Source organism: Haliotis rubra, unplaced genomic scaffold, assembly GCF_003918875.1.
Source record: "Haliotis rubra isolate DU_JTF1 unplaced genomic scaffold, ASM391887v1 Scf3, whole genome shotgun sequence".
Taxonomy (NCBI): Eukaryota; Metazoa; Mollusca; class Gastropoda; order Lepetellida; family Haliotidae; genus Haliotis; species Haliotis rubra.
Genome location: NW_025766968.1, coordinates 3,548,012 through 3,570,613, shown reverse-complemented (window position 1 = coordinate 3,570,613; position 22,602 = coordinate 3,548,012). Strand labels below are relative to the sequence as shown.

The 22,602-nt window shown below is 39.4% G+C and overlaps 1 protein-coding gene across 1 annotated transcript in view; it reads left to right on the top strand.

Moving 5' to 3' along the window:
• LOC124282507 (zwei Ig domain protein zig-8-like) overlaps positions 1 to 22,602 on the top strand; it is a 195,609-nt gene that overhangs the window by 162,887 nt on the left and 10,120 nt on the right. Inside the window, exons 3-4 of the mRNA XM_046718517.1 lie at positions 13,724 to 13,934; positions 17,689 to 17,739. Of these exons, the coding sequence (XP_046574473.1) occupies positions 13,724 to 13,934; positions 17,689 to 17,739 (262 nt within the window). The remainder of the gene's footprint in view (positions 1 to 13,723; positions 13,935 to 17,688; positions 17,740 to 22,602) is intronic.

The following is a 22,602-nucleotide window of genomic DNA, read 5'->3' as shown; positions in this document are numbered from 1 at the left end:
CACTATAGGTCTTTGCCTGGTCTTCACTATCCACCTGGGTCTAGGTCATCTTTCTGGTCTTCACTATAGGTCATCCATCTGTCTGGTCTTCACTATAGGTCATCTGTCTGGTCTTCACTATAGGTCATCTGTCTGGTCTTCACTATAGGTCATCTGTCTGGTCTTCACTATAGGTCATCTGTCTGGTCTTCACTATAGGTCATCCGTCTGGTCTTCACTATAGGTCATCTGTCTGGTCTTCACTATAGGTCATCTGTCTGGTCTTCACTATAGGTCATCTGTCTGGTCTTCACTATAGGTCATCCATCTGGTCTTCACTATAGGTCATCTGTCTGGTCTTCACTATAGGTCATCCTGTCTGGTCTTCACTATAGGTCATCTGTCTGGTCTTCACTATATGGTCTGTCTGGTCTTCTATAGGTCATCCATCTGGTCTTCACTATAGGTCATCCATCTGTCTGGTCTTCACTTTTAGGTCATCTTCTGGTCTTCACAGTATGATGGTCATCTGTCTGGTCTGATCTTTACTATAGGTCAGTCTGTCTGGTCATTCTATCATAATACTTTAATGTGTGCATGGGCGCGGTTTATGACAACATATCTAACATTGAGTGGTCTTAGAAGTTGGAAGATACTTTATGGATGAACAACTTCTTTATTCAGGTGATCGTTTCGATACAGATTCTTGTGTTGTTGTGCTCATCTTATATCCAAAATGGTATTCTAGACTTGGTCATCTCGAAATGCCAAAAGAAACAAACCAGACCAGTTTCATATCCTGTTCCTGATTTGTGATCTGTCGTCCTGTTACAATTTACTGTTTATCTAAGCATGTTACGCAAAACTATCCAAGCCATGCAGTGGCTTAACTTACGTCATTCTTCCTAGGCCCCTTATGGCACTGTCATCACACTATAAGCAGCATAGTTCATGATGTATTGCTGTTTGGCTGAACAGAAATCATCACAGAAATGTTTCAATCTAAGTGCTCACATATTTGTTGTTTTAATTCCTTGATATTAACATAAAGCATTCATAAATAAATATTGGTATTCATTACTATATATTCATAAAATGTCTATTTGCCTCATAGTGTGTTCGTTGCAGCACTGTGATCAAGAAACAAAACATGAGGGTCAGACAAATCTTTTGTCACCACCGTTTCTCTTGTGAGCGAGCACCACAGGTTAAGCATGGTACCAATTCCCACATATCGACTAAAAGGTCAACAAACAGGCTACGCTGTTTCTGAGATGCCTCAAGGTGCACAGTTGACCCTATCTAGTGGATAGTACTTGAGACACGTTTTTTCACTTCCTGTGTCCTTTTGAGAGCAATGAGCTGGAGGGGAAGAGAAAACCTTCCACCTGTTCCCCAATTAGCCAAGACGCTGAAACAATAAGGCTTTGACCCGCGGGACAACACCCTGAGTCAGGGGTCAAGACATGTGTGTTGACATCAGTTGATACTTGAAAGGCTTCTCATCCATCCATACAAGATAAAAGCTACCTTACAGTTTGTATATTTCCTGACAATGTAAGGAGTTTCATCTGACATGAAACACTACTACTAATAGGCCTATATTCTGTGAACTGATGCTAGAATTTAGATGGGGCACTTGTAGGTTGTACAATAGTATAACTTGAATTTTAAATTTATCATAATTGCACACTCCATTTTACAGATAATTGACACATCTCTGGTAAGAAAATCACATTGATTTCAGTGTGTCAGTGGTTTGGTTTTTGGTCTAAAATTAAAATCCGAATCTTTAACATGCTTCAGGCAACTGAGCATTGGCAATGATACGTTATCAGTAACATTCTTAGCGATAAAGTTAACTATCTTCTATGGACCGTCAAAAATGACTCATCATGAATTCATCAGGGCACCATTGAGAGTCTCTTAAAACCTTAAAAGGATTAAGATGAGCATGTCCCCAGAAATGCTTTCCACCAAAAGTCACTAGGGTAACACAAAGTGGCATTTTTGCTGGCATCCTTTCACTATTACTTCAGACCAGAGAACCATTCAACAGAGCCAGCCATCTTACCTCCACAACAGAAACAACTGTCATACTTTAACATTGGCTTATGACCCCTGTAGCTTTCTACTGCTTCCTTCAAGTGGGTCTGTATATTCTATGTACCAAATGGTGCATCATTTCTGAAAATATACTTCTATTTTGCTCCTGAAAGGTTTTCTGTTCAATTGTGACAAATGTGTACTCAGAATTTGGAGATGGCTATACTGTCAGATACTTTATTTCAATGGCAGGACCATGGCTTGTGGCCCATTTCCTGGCTACATATAGACAAATGTTCATCTTTAGAATGAGTCATTACTAGTTTTGGTATAGTTAACCTGATTAAAAGTACTAAAAAAGCTTTAAGTTATTAACCAGAGTAATACTCCTTGCATTTATTTGTCTATAAACTGATGGAAATTACTTTTACAGTCCTGCTTTATAAGTAATAGATTGAGGATATATGGCAGTACTTCACAGGAACTAAAACATACATATGAGAATAAAGGGTCAGGGGAAATTGGGTTTTAACGTCGTGCTTGAGAATGTTTCGCTCATATGACGATGTGCATGTGTGTGTATGTGTATATGCGGCTGCTTGTACTAGCCCAGACTTAAGCTGGTTTTATAGTGCTAGCCCACTGAGATACCATGCCGCAGTGAAGCATGAATACCCCACTCAGACACATTATACTGACTCCAAGCCGACCAGTCCTTGTTGTACCCATTAATGCCGAGCGCCAGGCAGGGACCAACAAGTACCATATTTTAACGTCTTTTGGTATGACGTGGTCGGGAATCGAACCCGTGACTTTCCGCTCTCCGGGCGGACGCTCTACCCACTACACCACGGAGGCGGTCTGACGAGAATAAAGGGGGAGGGGAAACAACTGCTGTGCAAACTCTCTTTCAATCTCAGAGCAGATGCTTTGAGTTCAACAAATATTACATTGCAGATTGCACAAACTACAACATTAAATGTAAAAGGGGCTGGACAAACTCCAACATAACATGTGAAACAGATTGCAGAGTTTTGTATGAACTGATTGGTACATGCATTCAAGTGTTTGTTGTGTTGTGTAAGTTTCACAAAACACAAGAATCTTATACTTCTAAACTGCACACATCACAGTACTCTATTAGCATACAGATGTAAAACTAAATCCTGGTCTCTAAACAATACATATGGTGACAAAAACAAATAGCTCCATTTAAACCTATTAGAATTGGTCTTCGACAATCCATGCTTGTCGTAAGATGCAACTAACGATGGTCAGGCTTGCTGACTTGGTTGACACATGTCATTGTATCCCAAAGCTTTGACCGATGCTCATGCTGTTGATCACTGGATTGTCTGGTCCAGACTCGATTATTATTTACAGATTGCCATTATATACATAAAATATTGCTGAGTGCTGCGTTAAACAACAAACAAAACAAACAGCTCCATTTGAATTAAAAACAAGCCGAAGTCAGATATTAGATTCACCTGAACCTGAGGAACATTTCCTGAAGACCTGCTTCTAGTGGGTTTATACTGCAGAAAGGGTTCGGCGAAAGGGAAAATAATGCGGAAGTGTGACACAGACTAAATAATGCCTTCCATCTGACCAGAATAGTGACCACCCTCAGACAAAAGTATTTGCCTGTCCTCTAACTTGTAAAACTGTCCTAAAGCAAAATAAAAATCTCCTCTGTGTTAGTCATGCTTTTTTCAATTAAGGGCTTAAAAATAAGAAAAAGACTGACCAATATCCTTGTCAATTGTAAAGTACGTAACTATAGATTCACATCTGCAAAAATCTATGGAAGAGACACTGACAGATATAGGGTGAGATAAAGATGGATCATCTGTGTGACACAATGGCAGACTGGGTGTGAGCATTGATCATTTTATCTGCCCTTAAGTTATTGCACCAGATAACCCCAAGCTTTTGCGAAATGTAACAGCTCTACTTTATTTTTTACAGGGATAACCTTATTGGGTGAGGCGAGGTGAAATGGGTCTAATGTTGCATTCAAGATTATTAAATTATGGAGCAATGTGGATGCACGATTGTGTAGCTGCTTGTTGTAGTCTAGAATAATGCAGGTTTTATAAGACCAGTCTGTGAAGATGGTATGTTGCAGTTCGACATCGATGACCGATTCAGACACAGCGTACCGACCAGTCCTGTTGTATCTGCTAGCCCTGTTCTGTTTTATTGCTAAATGTCAGCTTAATGTGTGAAGAAAATCCTAAATGGATGGACTGACTGACTGACTGAGTTTGGTTTTACGCCGCTTTTAGCAATATTCCAGCAATATCACGGCGGGGGACACCAGAAATGGGCTTCACTTATTGTACCCATGTGGGGATTCGAACCCGGGTCTTCGGCATGACGAGCCAACGCTTTAACCACTAGGCTACCCCACCGCCCCCAAAATGGATGGAACTGATGCAGGTGTCAGATATTTACCTTGTTGAGGAAAACCATCAGTGGGTATGTTACGAGTGAGTGAGTAAGTTTAGTTTTACGCCATACTCAGCAATATTCCAGCTACATGGCGGCGGTCCATAAATAATTGAATCCGGACCAGACATTCCAGTGATCAACAGCAAGAGCACCGACCTGCGCAATTGGGAACCAATGACATGTGTCAACCAAGCCAGTGAGCCTGACAACCCGATCCCGTTAGTCGCCTATTACGACAAGCATGGGTTAGTGAAGGTTCATTCTAGCCCGGACCTTCACGGGTAGGGTATGTTATAAACAAACTGTGATCATAATACATCGTGCAATCAAAACCAAGATCATAGGAGTCACAACTCTGTTCACTGATCTGTCACCATTGACACCTGGGCCTCCATTTTCACAGTCCTGATGACATACCCTTGCCAGATATTGGATCAGTTAAGTCATCATTAAGTATGACTAGCTACCTTACATATCCACAGATTTGTCTTAATGATTCAAAGCCTTCAAAATTTCATGTCACGTTCAGTGAAAGACAAGACAAGTAAATGATACAAACAAGATGTAAACATTCAGAGCTGAGACATAATATAAAGGGAAATAACTCTCAGATCATAGCCATAAACATTTGGTAGACTGACTGACTGACTGAGTTTGGTTTTACTCCGCTTTTAGCAATATTCCAGCAACATCACGGCAGGGGACACCAGAAATGGGCTTCACACATTGTACCCATGTGGGGATTCGAACCCGGGTCTTCGGCGTGACGAGCCAACGCTTTAACCATTAGGCTACCCCACCGCCCCTCATTTGGTAGAAGACTTGCATCTAAAGCAATCATCATGCAAATGAGACATGAAAAATCTGCTTGGTTTAAATAACATGTCGTCATCACTTAACATTATTGCACATGTTCACATTCACAAACACATTTATATTTCATATATAAATAATATCAAAAAGAATTTAACATTTAACTGAAGTTCCTTTTCAAGTCTTGCTGCTTATTTTCAGGCCTTTTCAAGACAAACTCTAAAATCCAAGGCACTTTCAAGCCCTCTGTATCTAGTCTGTAATGTACTTTTCCTACGCAGCCTTTCATAGTAACCATCAGGAACAGGTTGAGATAAGACATGAAAGAACCTCTAATATAAACATTTGACCTTTCCTGCTTATTTTCAATAAAATCAACTTCAACCCACTTGGGAAGCCACATCTACAATTTATTTTCACCATCCACACAAATAACTTGAATGAAAAACACTGCTCTATGAAATTAGTCAGAAGAATTCACTTACGATGTCTTTTATGATATCAAATATCCTGTAATGACATCAAATCGCCAATGATGGCCAAAGCAATCGCAGGACACACTCCCATACACAATCATCCACTTTGCCGGTAAAAGACTTTAAAATGCCATAACGTGTTAGAGGGGTATATAAAGCTGGGTTGATAAGGTACACAGTGATGTCTAACTGAGTGGACTGGCTTTGTCTACCAGTATTAAAGTCTCGTGAGGTTCTCCCAGTTTCCATCCTAATTCATCACCTTGTCAAGGTTATTACGTTATCAATGTTCAGAGGCAATCACCATGTCTGTATTCCATCATGTAAACTTAATTTCTGATACAACACAGACTATAATACCACATGGGAGGTGTTAAAGTGTGACTTCTTCACTGAAGATGATTCTGAAGGATTTGGAGCAGTGTATCCATAGCTGGAGGTGTGATAGAGGTACCCCCAAGTGAAGGAATGATGAAGTGAATGAGCTGAATCTAACAGTGAGTGCTGAAAGGATAAACACTGGAGTGAAAATGGATGGAATTTGCAAACGTTTAACACTTTGGTGAGATTCACAATAGGCGGCGGAAGGGTAGCCTTGTGGTTAAAGCGTTCGCTCATCAAGCCGACAACCTGGGTTTGATTCCCCATGTGTAAAGCCCATTTCTGGTGTCCCACGCTGTGATATTGCTGGAATATTGCTAAAAGTGGCATAAAACTAAACTCACTCACTCACAACCATGGTTCAGAACCAATATGTACTAGTTTAAAATTGTGGTGAATGAGTGATTTGGCTTTAACACTACTGTAAGCAGCATTCCAATTTGTGGCATTCTTTGGTCTCGGATGAGTAGAAAAAATTGAATTCATGTGCCAGAGGCTCAAATCAAAATCCAGACTCCAGTTTTAAAATTTATGCCGCACAACCATTTTTTGGCTTTTTTCTCAGCCACATCTAAATAAACAGGTAACCAGACTCGGTGTTGTTTCTCTTCAATGTCTGCCACAAGCGTGTTTAATAAGTCAAGATGTGAGTTAAATTATCTCTCTGGTCTGATACTGGAGTCTTTCATGTAGGCATCAAGTCCACTCCAACCTGATCTGTGGTGGAGAACTGGAGAGCTGGATTCATGATCAGGAATACATGCATTCCTCCAGTAGATGTTGGGCCAAGGTGCCTTGACAGAGATTCTGCTTTTCATACTCAGTAAAGCGAAACTAAAATTATACGAGATATCCTGCAAAAATCAAACCATGTTTTATTAAAAGGATTATGTGCATGTCTTAAACAGATGCCAGGTGTAAGATGCCTCTGAAATGAACAGACACTGGTGTCTGTTTGAGGATTTACGGTACTTGTCAACAACTCCAGTTAGCACAATGCTGAGGAAAGTCCAGAGTTATCTGGATGTTTACAACTGTGGTGAAACCAATAAACTTTTATAGTGTGGTAAAACCCATAAACATGTATTCCTTATTGAAACCCATGAACATAAGTGGTATGTGAAACCCATGAACATGAATAGTGTGGTGAAACCCATGAACATGAATAGTGTGGTGAAACCCATGAACATGAATAGTGTGGTGAAACCCATGAACATGAATAGTGTGGTGAAACCCATGAACATGAATAGTGTGGTGAAACCCATGAACATGAATAGTGTGGTGAAACCCATGTGAAAGTGTGGTGAAACCATGAACATGAATAGTGTGGTGAAACCCATGAACATGAATAGTGTGGTGAAACCCATGAACATGAACATGAAATAGTGTGGTGAAACCCATGAACATGAATAGTGTGGTGAAACCCATGAACATGAATAGTGTGGTGAAACCCATGAACATGAATAGTGTGGTGAAACCCATGAACATGAATAGTGTGGTGAAACCCATGAACATGAATAGTGTGGTGAAACCCATGAACATGAATAGTGTGGTGAAACCCATGAACATGAATAGTGTGGTGAAACCCATGAACATGAATAGTGTGGTGAAACCCATAGTGTGGTGAAACCCATGAACATGAATAGTGTGGTGAAACCCATGAACATGAATAGTGTGGTGAAACCCATGAACATGAATAGTGTGGTGAAACCCATGAACATGAATAGTGTGGTGAAACCCATGAACATGAATAGTGTGGTGAAACCCATGAACATGAATAGTGTGGTGAAACCCATGAACATGAATAGTGTGGTGAAACCCATGAACATGAATAGTGTGGTGAAACATGAATAGTGTGGTGACCCATGAACCCATGTTAAACATGAATAGTGTGGTGAAACCCATGAACATGAATAGTGTGGTGAAACCCATGAACATGAATAGTGTGGTGAAACCCATGAACATGAATAGTGTGGTGAAACCCATGAACATGAATAGTGTGGTGAAACCCATGAACATGAATAGTGTGGTGAAACCCATGAACATAAATAGTGTGGTAAAACCAATAAATATACATGGTGAATCCTTTGAATACATTAATGGCAAAACCCATGAACACATGATGCTGATGAGCCAAGGATTACATCAATAGTCAGCCTGGGATTCAAAGCCAAAGGGCTTTGTTTTGTTACAACTGACAGAGGCCATGTTTACTAGACACAGGATGATAAAATATCACCAGCAGGCATTGGACTTTACACGGTTACCTCTAAAAGCAAGCTTTTGAACCAACAAGCAAGTGATTCTTAAAGTAAGAATAACAAGTAAAATCTATGCTTGTTTCCACAGTGAAAGTACAGGAATAAGTGTAAAACTCTGAGTCAGTGAATTTGCCATCTAGGTTTAACTGAACCAAATAATGTTCTGATAAGAACAAGTAAGACCATTTGGCCATGCTCCTCTATCTTAGATGTGCTATAGCTCTAAAGTATATGACAGGATCAGCTATATGAGTTTCACCTATGATTATATCTTAAGAACATGATCCAGCTGAAACACATGTTTTGGTTGCCATTCCACATATCTTATTCCAGAAAACGGATAAATAACACATTGGAATTAAATGAACTGACACTTCTTTACAACTTGCCGAACTGTCACAAAGGCAGAACTGACTATGAGGAACTGTGGGAAGGGAGCCAGGTCTAAACTGCTTTAGAAATATTTACAAAAATGTGAAGACACTGGGTACAACAGATCATGAGATATCGCGTTAACAAGAATCAGGACGTACGTACAGACGGACGCTGCTGAATACGTAGTCCCGCATTCTGATTTGTGGCGGGGAACGATAAATCATTAAGTCATTCTCACAGAATCAACCTCTGTTCATATTGAAACACCAGATCCATGTTTGTCAAGAAGGTTAAAAGAAGAACCAATTTGACATGAGTACTGTACCTTACTTATGATGATTCAACCATAAGGTCAACCTCTCATTACCCTTCAGATTACAACCATCACATTCTGTTATCCTAACACTGGTTTAGCATGTATAAACAGGCTCTAGTCATGCCGGTGTAGTACTCCCCTCCATTAAGTTCATTACAGCAAGAGATATCTTCCAGACAAGATGTGACAATATGACATCCAGACCATTTACAGTAGAAATCCATGATAAAAGGATATAGTTAGGCATGACACGGCACCATGACTGATAGAGGTCTCGGCCAACCATTTCACTATGGAAGTGTAAGAAACTCAAGCTGGTACACAAGTCTATAGAAAATCAATGTTATCTACATCTTTATCTACGTGATGCAGTGCAGGCCATCTTCCTTGACTGCAAGGAAACCATGATCATATTCATCGGAACCATCAGGCGCCATGGTTACGGTCCTGTCATGGCTATTGAGTTAAGATAGTGACATATGTCCAGATGAAATGGACTTAAAGTTTTACAAAGAGATAACTTTGAAGATGAGGATTCGAAGTGGGTACTTCCGATGCCAGACAGCCAGGCGATACTTTATATTTTTTCCGGCTACAGATCAATACAACAGAGCCAGAGCTTGAAAAAAATATGTACATTATTCATTCTATTTTCTTCTTCTTCTTGACAGAAAAGAAACTTAAAAACATACAGCTTTGGAATGCAACAAAAAGAAATTCATAACTTATTTTAAACAATAACCAACCACATGCACTTCATTGTATCAAGATATGGCCTCACACAGAGAGAATAAACCTCTCTGTTTTTACCTCCGTTTGGTAATGTTTTTACATCTGTTTTTTCATGCCTTTACCCCTGGTTATGTTTCTATCACCATAAGGTAGGTTTGGTAGTTGTTTAAAGCAGCAATACTCCAGCAATATGGCGGTGGTCTGTAAATAATTGAGTCTGCTCAAGAAAAACCAGTGATCAACAGCATGAGCATCAATCTACACAATTGGGATACAATGACATGTGTCAACCAAGTCAGCAAACATGAAAAACCGATCCTGTTAGTCGCCTCTTACGACAAGCATGAGTCGCTGAAGACCAATTCTTACCCAGATTTTCACTCACGGTGTACACCACCAATCGAAATCTTCCTATTACGGGGTTATATATCAGGGCAGGGTCACCAGATAGTATGACCCTTTCTCGGGAGGGTCATAAAAGACAACAGAAATAGTTAGGGAGGTTCACGATTAAAATAGGGATAAGTTTTCATTCACTATGACAAGCATTTTGGGGAGGGTCATTACTGTTTTATTAGAATAAAACCTGACTTCAAATTCCAGAAATATACTCATCATTAGGTCTTCTGACTGGCGTCTATTAAAAGTAGATATTTTTAATGGAGACTTGGGTTTATGTCCAGATTCCTGAACTTCGTGTCCATCCAGGTGAAACATTTGACCATGTATTTAGGCATATATTTCTTTCAGTGCAGGAAGTGACCAGGCATAACTGTAAGATTTAACTTAATTCCAAATGAATGTTGCATACCAATATTTATCTGTTAATTCCAAATTCACACATACATATTCAAATATACAAAATCATTTTGGCCAGCGAAAGATATGTAAAGTAAAATATATCAAAAACATTTTGCCTAACAAAGGTTTTTGCAAAAACATAGGAGGGCTGAGAAGCAGACGGTCAGTGTTGTGTCTGCAACACCAGTGAAGGAAGTGAGGCATCGGTAGAGTCAGCCAGGACAAACACCAACACATTTACTTGCAGAATAATGGTGTTCAGCATTTGTCTCAAGACTGGAACAAATTAAGGTTACCTCGATTAAGAAAATACTAGGCGTCAAATTTAGACCTGATCAATATCTCATCGAGAGGCAGGATGTATATCAAGCTTGACTGGATCATTTTATTCCAGAAGAACATAAACCGAGGAGTACCTCGTTCCGGTTGTTTTTTAAACACCGGGTGAGAAGGAAGTGAAGTATTGATACTGCATGTGAGCTGGTGTGAGTGTCAGTGAGGACATGTCACAATACTTTGTCATACAAGGTTATTCTCCATGGTGACATAATCACAGGTCACATGATGTTATTCTCTACTGTGACACAATGAAATGTCACATGTTATTCTCTACTGTGACATAACAAAATGTCACATGTTATTCTCTTCTGTGACACAATGAAATGTCACATGATGTTATTATCTACTGTGACATAATGAAATGTCACATGATGGTATTGTCTACTGTGACACAATGAAACAGGGATTTACAGGACGCAATTTCCTGTGTCCTTTACGCATAAAAACTGACAATGGACGCTACAAAAAATATTAGCGCATCCACAGAGACTCAGAAGAAAACATACTTTTTGTAAAAATTCCAGTCAAGTGACAATAAGTTATCACTGAGTTTGCTACTAGCTGGGTTATGGTATTATTTGCAATATAATTACTGCAACAATGTGATGATCATGATACTCAATACAATAACAGTATTAATAATAATATTTAAGTGTCTGGGATCCCCATGTTGTTGTCCAGGGCCCCTGAAAATTAAGAGTATAAGTCCCAGGGACCCTCAAATACAGGACTCAATGTAACTCCCTGATGAAATGTCACATGTTATCCTCTACTGTGACATAACGAAATGTCACATGATGTTATTCTCTTCTGTGACACAATGAAATGTCACATGATGTTATTCTCTTCTGTGACATAATGAAATGTCACACGATGGTATCTCTACTGTGACATAATCACATGTCACATGATGCTATTCTCTTCTGACATAATAAAATGTTACATGCTTTTATTCTCTATTATGACCTTATAAAATGTCATGAAATTGGTATTCTCTACACTGTGACATCATGATTGAGTGAGTGAGTGAGTTTAGTTTTACACTGCTTTTTAATTTTAGCAATATTCAAGCTATACCATGGCAGGGGACACCAGAAATGGGCTTCACACATTGTTCCCATGCGGGGAATCAAACCTGTGTCTTCGGTGTGATGAGCAAACGCTTTAACCACTAGGCTACCCCACCGCCCCTGTGACATAATGAATGTTATTCTATACTGTGACATAATGAAATGTGACACAATGTCATTCTATACTGTGACATAATGAAATATCACATTATGTTCGTTATACTGTGATGCAATAAAATGTCAAACAATGAAATATCACAATGATATTCTTTACTGCGACACTACAATTCAATGTCACATCAAGTTATCCTTTAACGTTATATAACAATGCAATACCTTCTATGATAACACATCCCCCTGTTTCACCTGGCTAAGGAATAAGACCTCTCCCCTCCCACCTTTCCTCCCAATGATAAGTGACAGTCCTAAATCCAACAACTCACTATATGTTATAAATGAAAAGCCTTATAAATGCCAATCATATGAACTAATTCATTTATCCACATATGGTGATTATTTTGATGCTGAATCCATGACCGCAAGACAAATGCCAATGAAACTTCAGAAAGCAAAATGTCTTCTCCATGTCTCAGGGTTGCCACCAGAACAATGACTCTTCCTTCCTATGATTGATAATGCTACGCTTCTGATGAGACAATATGAAAGATGTACACACGAAAGAAGGGCAAAATTACTTCAATTCTGCAGCATAATGTCTCCAATAAGAAAATAGCACAGAACAACATGTATCAAATACATGAAGATGTATGACATGAATTGATAACACAACATGAATTGATAATGTAATTGCATATCATCTTTAACACAGACATGTGGTCTCGTAATAATTGCATGTGAATCAAGTCTTGAAACCCCTATGGATCATACTATACCAGTAACAGTAAGGAGTGGGTAGGTGAGCTGTCATTTTCATGCCACTGGACTCAGTTATTTCAGTATAATCAGTTTTTCAGCAAACTGTTCGAGGGGAGCTGCAGGTTATTGATCATGTAAATGATTACCACTTGAGTGAATCCATGGGCCATAATCATTTTTGAGTAACATATAGCTGATCCTTGAACCACAAAGGGAGGCAACTCTGTAAGCCCATTTTTAATCTGTCTGAGGACTGTTCCTTTAGGCCACAAATGCCTATTACTAAACAAGTAAGTGATATAGGTTTGACTCACTTTGGACACTATTTTAGATATGTCACAGCCTGTAAATTTGATGTGGGAAGAAGTCCACGTGATACAGGTCTTATATGCACATCACAACAGTGAAACCTACATGTACAGGCATGGTGCCAACAAACCTTGATTGGTTTGTTGTTTAACGCCACACTCATCAACATTCCAGCTATATGGCGGAGGACTGTAAATAATCGAGTCTGGACCAGACAATCTAGTGATCAACAGCATGAGCAACGATCTACACAATTGGGATACAATAACATGTGTCAACCAAGTCAGTGAGCTGACCACCCGATCCCGTTAGTCTCCTCTTACGACAATTCTAACCAAGATCTTCATGGGTTCCGACAAACCTTGAAACATAAGCAGGGTCAATTGACAATCATAGATATTGACTGTGCCTAATAACGAAACTCAGCTCCTTAGGTGCCACCTGTGCCTCTACCCCAAACAAACAAACTACATGAAACTTGTATCATTTCAGGTGATATGGAGAAGGGCATCAGATCCAAACCCTGTGACGATAGGGGAACAAGTATATGTTGGAAATCCACGATATTCCCTCCAGCAACTTAAAGAGAAAGGGGAGTGGAACCTGGTCATAAAGAATGTGGTGCCAGAGGATTCTGGGGTATATGAGTGCCAGGTGAGCAGCAGGAAGAAGATAATCTGGCACATCCTCCTGCGAGTAAACGGTAAGTGCTGGTGGTGAATATGGACGTCATGTAATATGTTAATGTTGCACATCCTCTTACGAGAAAATGGTAAGCGCTGGCTGTGTATATGGATGTAATATAGCCACAAATTCATGTAATATTAAAATGTCGCACATCTTCCTGAGAAAAAATGGCAAGCGCTGGCTGCACATATAGATGTCACATAATCACAAATGTATATAAAATGATAATGTCTTGCATCAATGGTAAGCGCCAACGGATTACATTGATGTCATAAAGTCACAAATACATCTAATATGACTGTGACGCACATCTTCCCGAGAAAAACGGCAAGCGCTGGCAGTGTATATGGATGTCAGATAGTCATATAGTTTTAAATGCATCTAATATGATAATGACACACATGTTCCTACAAGTAAATGATGAGCGCCGATGGTGTATATTGGTGCCAAATAGTTTCAAATACATTGTTTCAAATACATCTTCCTACAAGGAAATGGCAAGCGCTGACTGCATATATTGACGTCATATAGTCACAAATACATGTATTATGGATCTTGAGTTGACAATGAAATATGATTACAATGTTTAACACTGAATACCTTTAATCAGATATTCGTAGAGGTTAACAGGATATGCTTCAATAACTTCGATAAGATTACCAGTTTTTTTGTGATAAAATGCTCAAAAGACGTTTGTGACACGTAAATACTTGATATTCCTCAGAAAGTTTTGAGATACTATCCTTACAGGGGGTTGAATCTTTATTGTCAGAGAGGGTTGATAAACTACCGTATATTACCATCTATAAGCCGACCCCATAAATAAGCCGACACCCAAACTTGACCCTTAAAATCAGTGTCAAAATGGTATGTTTCGTGCATAAGCCGACCCCCGCGATGGGGTCCTAATCGGGGCAAAGACAGACCACAGACAACTGGCGGTTACCAATAATAATAACTTTGGCCCACGTTATTCAAAGAATTCACAATCATATTGCGTCTACTCAGGCATCGAAATGAAGTGTAGTTGACAGAAAATGGATAATATATTTTGTTTGGCTAAATATCATACATATTGTAGTTAGACGATAACATGTCAACAAACTGGCTTGCTTATTACCGCCTTGTTTTCCATGGACTGCTAGTTTACAGTAACATCTACAGACATATTTTTTGGGTCCTCGAAATTTGGCTTATAGAAGGTAATATTTGGTATGTACTCATGTATGGGATATTGTGCTTAAGGAGGTTGAAGTGATTATTCTGAAGTGTGGACAAGTCATATATCAGAGGGTGTTCTCCTGACTGCTGACTTTAAAGACACCTCTATAATAGGCACTTTAGTTCAGTCAATCTTGGTCGGTTTACCATCAAAATGTACCCTGGGTACAGAATGATACATCAACTTGAAGCAAAGGTTTTGTTACCATATCGACATGTAGGACACCATAGTGTCTGGTATTCCTCTATTAAGAAAATCTTGTGATGGTCTATGACTTGGGTGTTGCCACAATCACTTCATCAACAGCTACCTACTTTGACTTAATCTTAAGTGTCTTTCTGATGAAAGAGCTCTGGTAATCAGTTTTCATAAAACGGGATAAAGTCTGGATACAAGCTGATACGTAAATGGCAATCTGAGAACAGCTAGTGATGCATTGTTTCAAACCCAGGGGACTGTATGATATTGATGGTACACCCACCATATCAGTTTTACTTTTGTCAGTCACAATTCCACTCCCAGGTCCACACAACTCTCCAGCCTAATTACAATCAAAATTCACACACCATCCTGGCCCAAATACTTACAGCTCCACACACCATCCTGGCCCAAATACTTACAGCTCCATCCACCATCCTGGCCCAAATACTTACAACTCCACACACCATCCCGGCCCAAATACTCACACCTCCACACACCATCACTGGCCCAAATAGCCCAAAGACACACCTCCATCCCACCATCCTGGCCTCCCAAATACATGCGGAAGGATTACAACTCACACCACACCATCCCAGTCCAAAGACTCACACCTCCACACACATCCCAGCCCAAAGACTCACATCTCCACATACATCCCAGCCCAAAGACTCACACCTCCACACACATCCCAGCCCAAAGACTCACATCTCCACATACATCCCAGCCCAAAGACTCACATTTCCACATACATCCCAGCCCAAAGACTCACATCTCCACATACATCCCAGCCAAAAGACTCACATCTCCACATACATCCCAGCCCAAAGACTCACATCTCCACATACATCCCATCCCTAAAGCTCACATCTCCACACACCATGCCAGCCCAAAGACTCGCAAGACTCACACTCACAATCCCAGCCCAAGACTCATCACCATCCAGCCCCAATCCTCCACACTCAAGAGACAAACACATCTCCACATACATCCCAGCCCAAAGACTCTCACATCCACACACCATCCCAGCCCACTCACATCTCCACACACCATCCCAGCTCAAAGACTCACATCTCCACACACTATTCAAGACCAAAGGCTCACATCTCCACACACCATCCCAGCCCAAAGACTCACATCTCCATACCCTATTCCAGCCCAAAGACTCACATCTCCATACACCATCCCAGCCCAAATACTCACATCTCCACACACCATCCCAGCTCAAAGACTCACATCTCCACACACTATTCAAGACCAAAGACTCACACCTCCACACACCATCCCAGCCCAAAGACTCACATCTCCACACACTATTCCAGCCCAAAGACTCACATCTCCACACACCATCCCAGCCCAAAGACTCACATCTCCATACACTATTCCAGCCCAAAGACTCACATCTCCACACACCATCCCAGCTCAAAGACTCACATCTCCCAACACACTATTCAAGACCAAAGACTCACACCTATTCCAGACCAAAGACTCACACCAACCATCCCAGCCCAAAGACTCACATCTCCACACACTATTCAAGACCAAAGACTCACAACTAGAATAACCACCCAACATAAATGAGACCACACCACCACAACCAAATGACAATCCCAACTTCCCACAAGACCCAAGCCAAATGCCAGTCACAATTCCACACACCATCTAAGCAAAATAACCATCACATTTACTGGCATAGCAAACCAACCAAACCCCATCACACTCACAACTTGAAATGACATCCAACCCTATGGAAGTAATAACTCTAGCACTTTTTCCAAAAATACTTTAATGTTGTGTTAAGAGAGAGATTGAGTTGAGATCAGACTTGGTGTTTGTCATTCCACTTATCCCCATGATAAATGACGAGTCCCACATCGAAGTGATCCACGGACCAAAGAAGAACATCATTTCAACTGAGTGTAAGCTTCATACTGTCTAAGTGTCAGATAGATGATTTAGTACTGTGGTGTAACACAGCGATGCTTGAGCAGGAAAACATTAAGCTTAGATAGAAAAATAAATATTTATTTCTCTTTTGAAACATTCACATCTATACCCACAAAGATAAACTTGTAGGTAATAAAATATTAAGTGTTAATGCTGAATTAAAAATGTTATTTATAATTGATGTCTGTAGCAGAAACTTCTTATGTTAGAGATAAATATCTTAGCTTAATTTCATTTTGGGATATCGGGGCAATGGTTTTTGTAAGTCTTTGGGCATTGTCAACGACAATCGTAAGAACAACATGGTTAAACAGACTCCTGACATAGTAGCCACCATAAGATGAGTAAGAACACAATGTGATAAACATTAGCACATAATTTTGAATTTTATTTTGCTTGCTAGCTTCGACCAATCCACAGAGGGTAAACTCTGAGTACTTCAAGAATGGTAGAGGTATAGTTGTTATCTCCCCTTTTTTCTCTATTACCCAGTTATCTCCCCTGATTGCTGCTGCTGTTCATGTTGTCCCTTTTGACCTTGACCTCTAACTTCCATGCTCAGCCTGCTGAAACATACCACCACTCTCTTGCAGCATGGACTGTCAGTTTTTCACTGTTCAATAATCACACTAGTCTATCAATACTCTAGATGTATGGCAAAAGTCTTTCAGGAAGAAAAATATTTGAACAATCTCATGACATTTTTCAGGATTTCAACATTGTTTTATCAAGACAAAAAAATTAGACATTTCAGTAGGGTCTCTATCAATGTTATTAACATCTAAGTTCTAAATGTTTCATTGTAATATATTATGCAACCTTTCTTACTTGCCCTTCCCACAAAAAGGGCTTTGTGTGACACACTAAGCACATCCATTAGCAATGACTTACTGCAAGACTTTTGCCACAAATACTATTTATGTATTCAGAAGCTATAGTCACAATTCCAGTTGTACAAATAGAATGTACACTTTGCTGAAGATATATATATATATATGCATACGATGTAGTATATTTTCAGTACCTTTGTTCAAACTGTTTTAATGTTTCTGTTCATTCATGTGTAATTTAAGAGTTATTTTCCTTACGTTTCTCTGCTGACTGATAACTTGTGTATTTCACATATAATTTTGATCCAGTAACATAATTTCAATACAGTAATTGAAAAATAACAATTCAATATAATGAATAGCCTAGGAAAATATGTGTAAAGTAACGAAAATGTTTGAAGTATGTATCATGTCTGTTTAAACACACAAAAGCAGCATCATCCTCTGTGCACAGGGAAAAACTGCCAGAATAACTCCCGACATTCAAACACATCAATTTTTTAAGTTGAACATTTTGCTGTTTCTCTTTAAAATAAATAATAATGATTATCATTTTATACACAAGCATTCTTTAAATTTCATAAATTGAAAAAATTCATTGGTTACATTCTTTGCAAAAGTGAGAACTGTGTTGATAATGTCATATAAGGGGTTAGTAAGAGGCATGACTGTAATACCCTTGTTTACAGAGGATGATCTCGGTATGATATTGATGGTTGAAGCACTTGTTATCTGCACACTTACTGTGAAAGTTCTCACTTGATATTAGACCCTGCGTATGCCTATGTCCAATAACATATCACTGTTTACACAATCATAATCATGTTAGATAAATAGACAACATGAGCAACTTATCAAATAAGAAATATTGAATTTATGAGTATGTGGGTTTTTTTTTGTTAAACATATTTTGGCATCATTTGATTGATTAGTTTTATCCTCAGTAATCTCAAAGGACCTTCCTACTCTAAACTCCTTACCTTACAGTGGGAATAGTTTTATTGAAATTTTCAATAGCTGGAATAAGTCTGGGTGGGTGAACAGTGACTGTCAGGCAATATTTCAGTCTTTATGGATGGGGTGATCTTGGCAGATTCCACTGATGGGGACATATTGGCAGACAACATGTATAGGAGCCACCATGGCAGAATATATAGGTGACAAGCACCTTGGCAGACTACATGGATGAAACAACAGTTGCAGATTACATGGATGGAGCCCCTTAGCCAATATAAGGGTGGGTGGGGAGTGAGTGAGTGAGTTTAGTTTTATGCTGCACTCAGCAATATTACAGCTATATAGCAGCGGTCTGTAAATAATCGAGTCTGGACCAGACAATCCAGTGATCAACAACATGAGCATCCATCTGTGCAATTGGGAACCGATGACGTGTCAACCAAGTCAGCGAAGTCTGACCACCCGATCCCGTTAGTCGACAAGCATGGGTTACTGAAGACCAATATTCTAACCCGGACCTTCACGGGTAAGTATAAGTGGTAGACTATATGGATATAGCCACCTTGACAGAATATATGGATGGAGCCAGCTTGGAAAACTGCATGGATGGATCCACCTTGGAAGACTAAGTGACAGTGGTTGAGCATTGATGTGGCCACAGTGGCAGACTATACGGATGGAGCAACCTCGGAAGACTACATAGATAGAGCCACCTTGACAGAATATGTGGATAGAGCCACCTTGGCAGATTACATGGATGGAACCACTATGGTCAACCACACGGGTGGAGTCACCTTGGCAGGCTATATGGAATGGAGTCAGAGTAGCAGACGATATGGATGGAGTCACCTTGGCTGACTACATGGATGGAGGCACAGTGGTCAAGCACATGGATGAAGCCACAGTGGTCGAGCACATGGGAGGAGCCACCTTGGCAGACTACATGGATGGAGTCACCTTGGCAGACTACATGGATGAAGCCACTTTGGAAGACTACATGGATGGAGCCACTTTGGCAGACTACATGGATGGAGCCACCTTGGCAGACTACATGGATGAAGCCACTTTGGAAGACTACATGGATGGAGCCACTTTGGCAGACTACATGGATGGAGCCACTTTGGAAGACTACATGGATGAAGCCACTTCGGCAGACTACATGGATGGAGCCACAGTGGCAGACTACATGGATGGAGCCACCTTGGCAGACTACATGGATGAAGTCACCTTGGCAGACTACATGGATGGAGCCACTTCGGCAGACTAAACGGATGGAGCCACCTTGGCAGATTACATGGATGGAGCCACAGTGGCAGAATTTATAGAGATGCAACTTGGGGTGGCAACTTAATCTGACAGCTTTTTTCGCCCTTGCTCACTCTTTCTTACAAATTACAAAAGAGGTAAAAAGTTGTAGACCATGTCAACCCATAGAATATGGTATTATAATCAACATGCTTACTTAAATAATCAAGCCATCAAAAGTAAGTAATATTGGACATAGGCAGATGTAGTCATTCTGACTGTGCCAATGTATGCATCCCTCCCACGCGCTCCCATGTTTTACAACCTCCTGCACAAACGTGTTGTACTGTCGAATTCCTTTATTCAATGTGAGTGCAACATGGCAATGTTTTGATTGTCTTTTTGACTGCTTTTGTGTGGTTAGCATGATGTGTGCTTTGTGTATGGAAATAACCAACTAAAGACTTACATGACTTCTGTAAACTTTGCACTGTAATCAGCTTTACATATAATAACGCATATCTATATTCACATTGGGTAAATAGTACCTGGTAAACATTGTGCAGCATGTAGTAACAAATATATAATTCAAGATATGTTTCCAATTGAAAATCGATATTGCCATATAATTCTAGTTTCATTTACTATTGTAAGATTCAAGTTTACATAATAGATCTATACAATCATTTGTTCTTATTGATCATAGAGAATGTCAATGAAAATATTAATATAGCCAGTGTCTAGTTCCAGACATATGTTTAACATATATATTCCAGAAATATCATGGTGGAGGGGCATCAGAAATGGGTATCACACATGGAGATCTGAACCCAGGTTTAATTAACACTTTAACCACTAGGCTACCTCCCCACCATTTTAAGCCTTCAAGGAGTGAGGACTATGCAGATAACATATATACATGTTCCTGTCCTTTAAAATGTTTTTCTATTTTGAAAATAATCCTGCTCTTCACAGCCCTTAACGGACAGATCATGCATAATCAATTTTGTTACCAAAGAAGACTTTTCTGTCATTCCAGTGAATAACATTTTGAGTAAAACAAAACCTATGTGAAACAGCAATCAAATAAAATGGTACCAAAATCTAATTAACGGATTACTAATGTCTAGAAAAATGTGTCTTCAAATGAAATTTATGTGTACCGTTAGTCTGAAATAAAACATCCATTCCACAGAAACCAATCACCATCATTCCTCGATGTACATCAAGCACAATCTGTTTTAACATCTTGAGTCTAATACATATTTTTTGCCTTTGAAAATTAATGTCTTTTATGGATCCGGCATGAATGTTGAATACTTTCTTCCTTCTATTTCTTACAAATCTCTCATTGTTTCTCATTTTTACAACACCAAGTCGAATGTTAAAAAGCATCATTCTGCTCTCAAAAGAAGACACACCAAAATATCTTGTTACATAGATGACTTATAAAATTAATATTAATATAGATCTCCAGTACTATTAAATTCAAATGAAGAACAAGATATGATTTGATACTTCTAATCTACCAATATGTACGCAGACAGACAACCAATCAGATCAAGACGGGTTTCAAATAAGAAACGACGTTCCCTCAATCATGAAATCAACAGTTTATGTTTCAAGACATCACTGTTCTAATCCGATAGAAAAGACATCATTTGCCCATTATGAGAAAATCCTTGACACTAAGACTGTCTGCTTTAGTAGTTAGAAAATTGGAAGCATTCAGAGACAATTACAAACTCTTGCCGCACTTGTAACTTTCCAAACCTACTGATACAAGGGAACTGAAAATCCTATAAGTATATCTGACAACTCTGCCCCTGAGAAATCAAAGGTTCTGTTTTTCCAACAAGGACGTCACCAATGGTAGATTTGCACTCTTGTGGTACATTTCCTAGTGGGCAGTGTGCAGACCGAACCCACTTAGCGTCTATTAAGAGATAATAAGGTCAAACCCCATTAACAGATTTTCATCAGTTTTGCACCCAAATGTCTCTAATGGTGCCAATTTGCTTAATATGTTTTCTGTGATCAATGGGCAGGACCTTTTATGATACCACGCTGTCAAGTGTCTTTTCTAACTTTCCCATCAGATGTAAATAAGGCCATGGCTTCAAAAACTGCTTTTAACATGAAGAATATAGAAGAAAGAAAGTGTAGGTATCAGATCATTATAAAATACTTTATACAGGAAAAGTTCTTTTTAATCTTGTTTTGCATGATGATCTTGCCCTTAATTCAACTGTTTAAAAACATATAATGTTGTGTTAAACACGTTA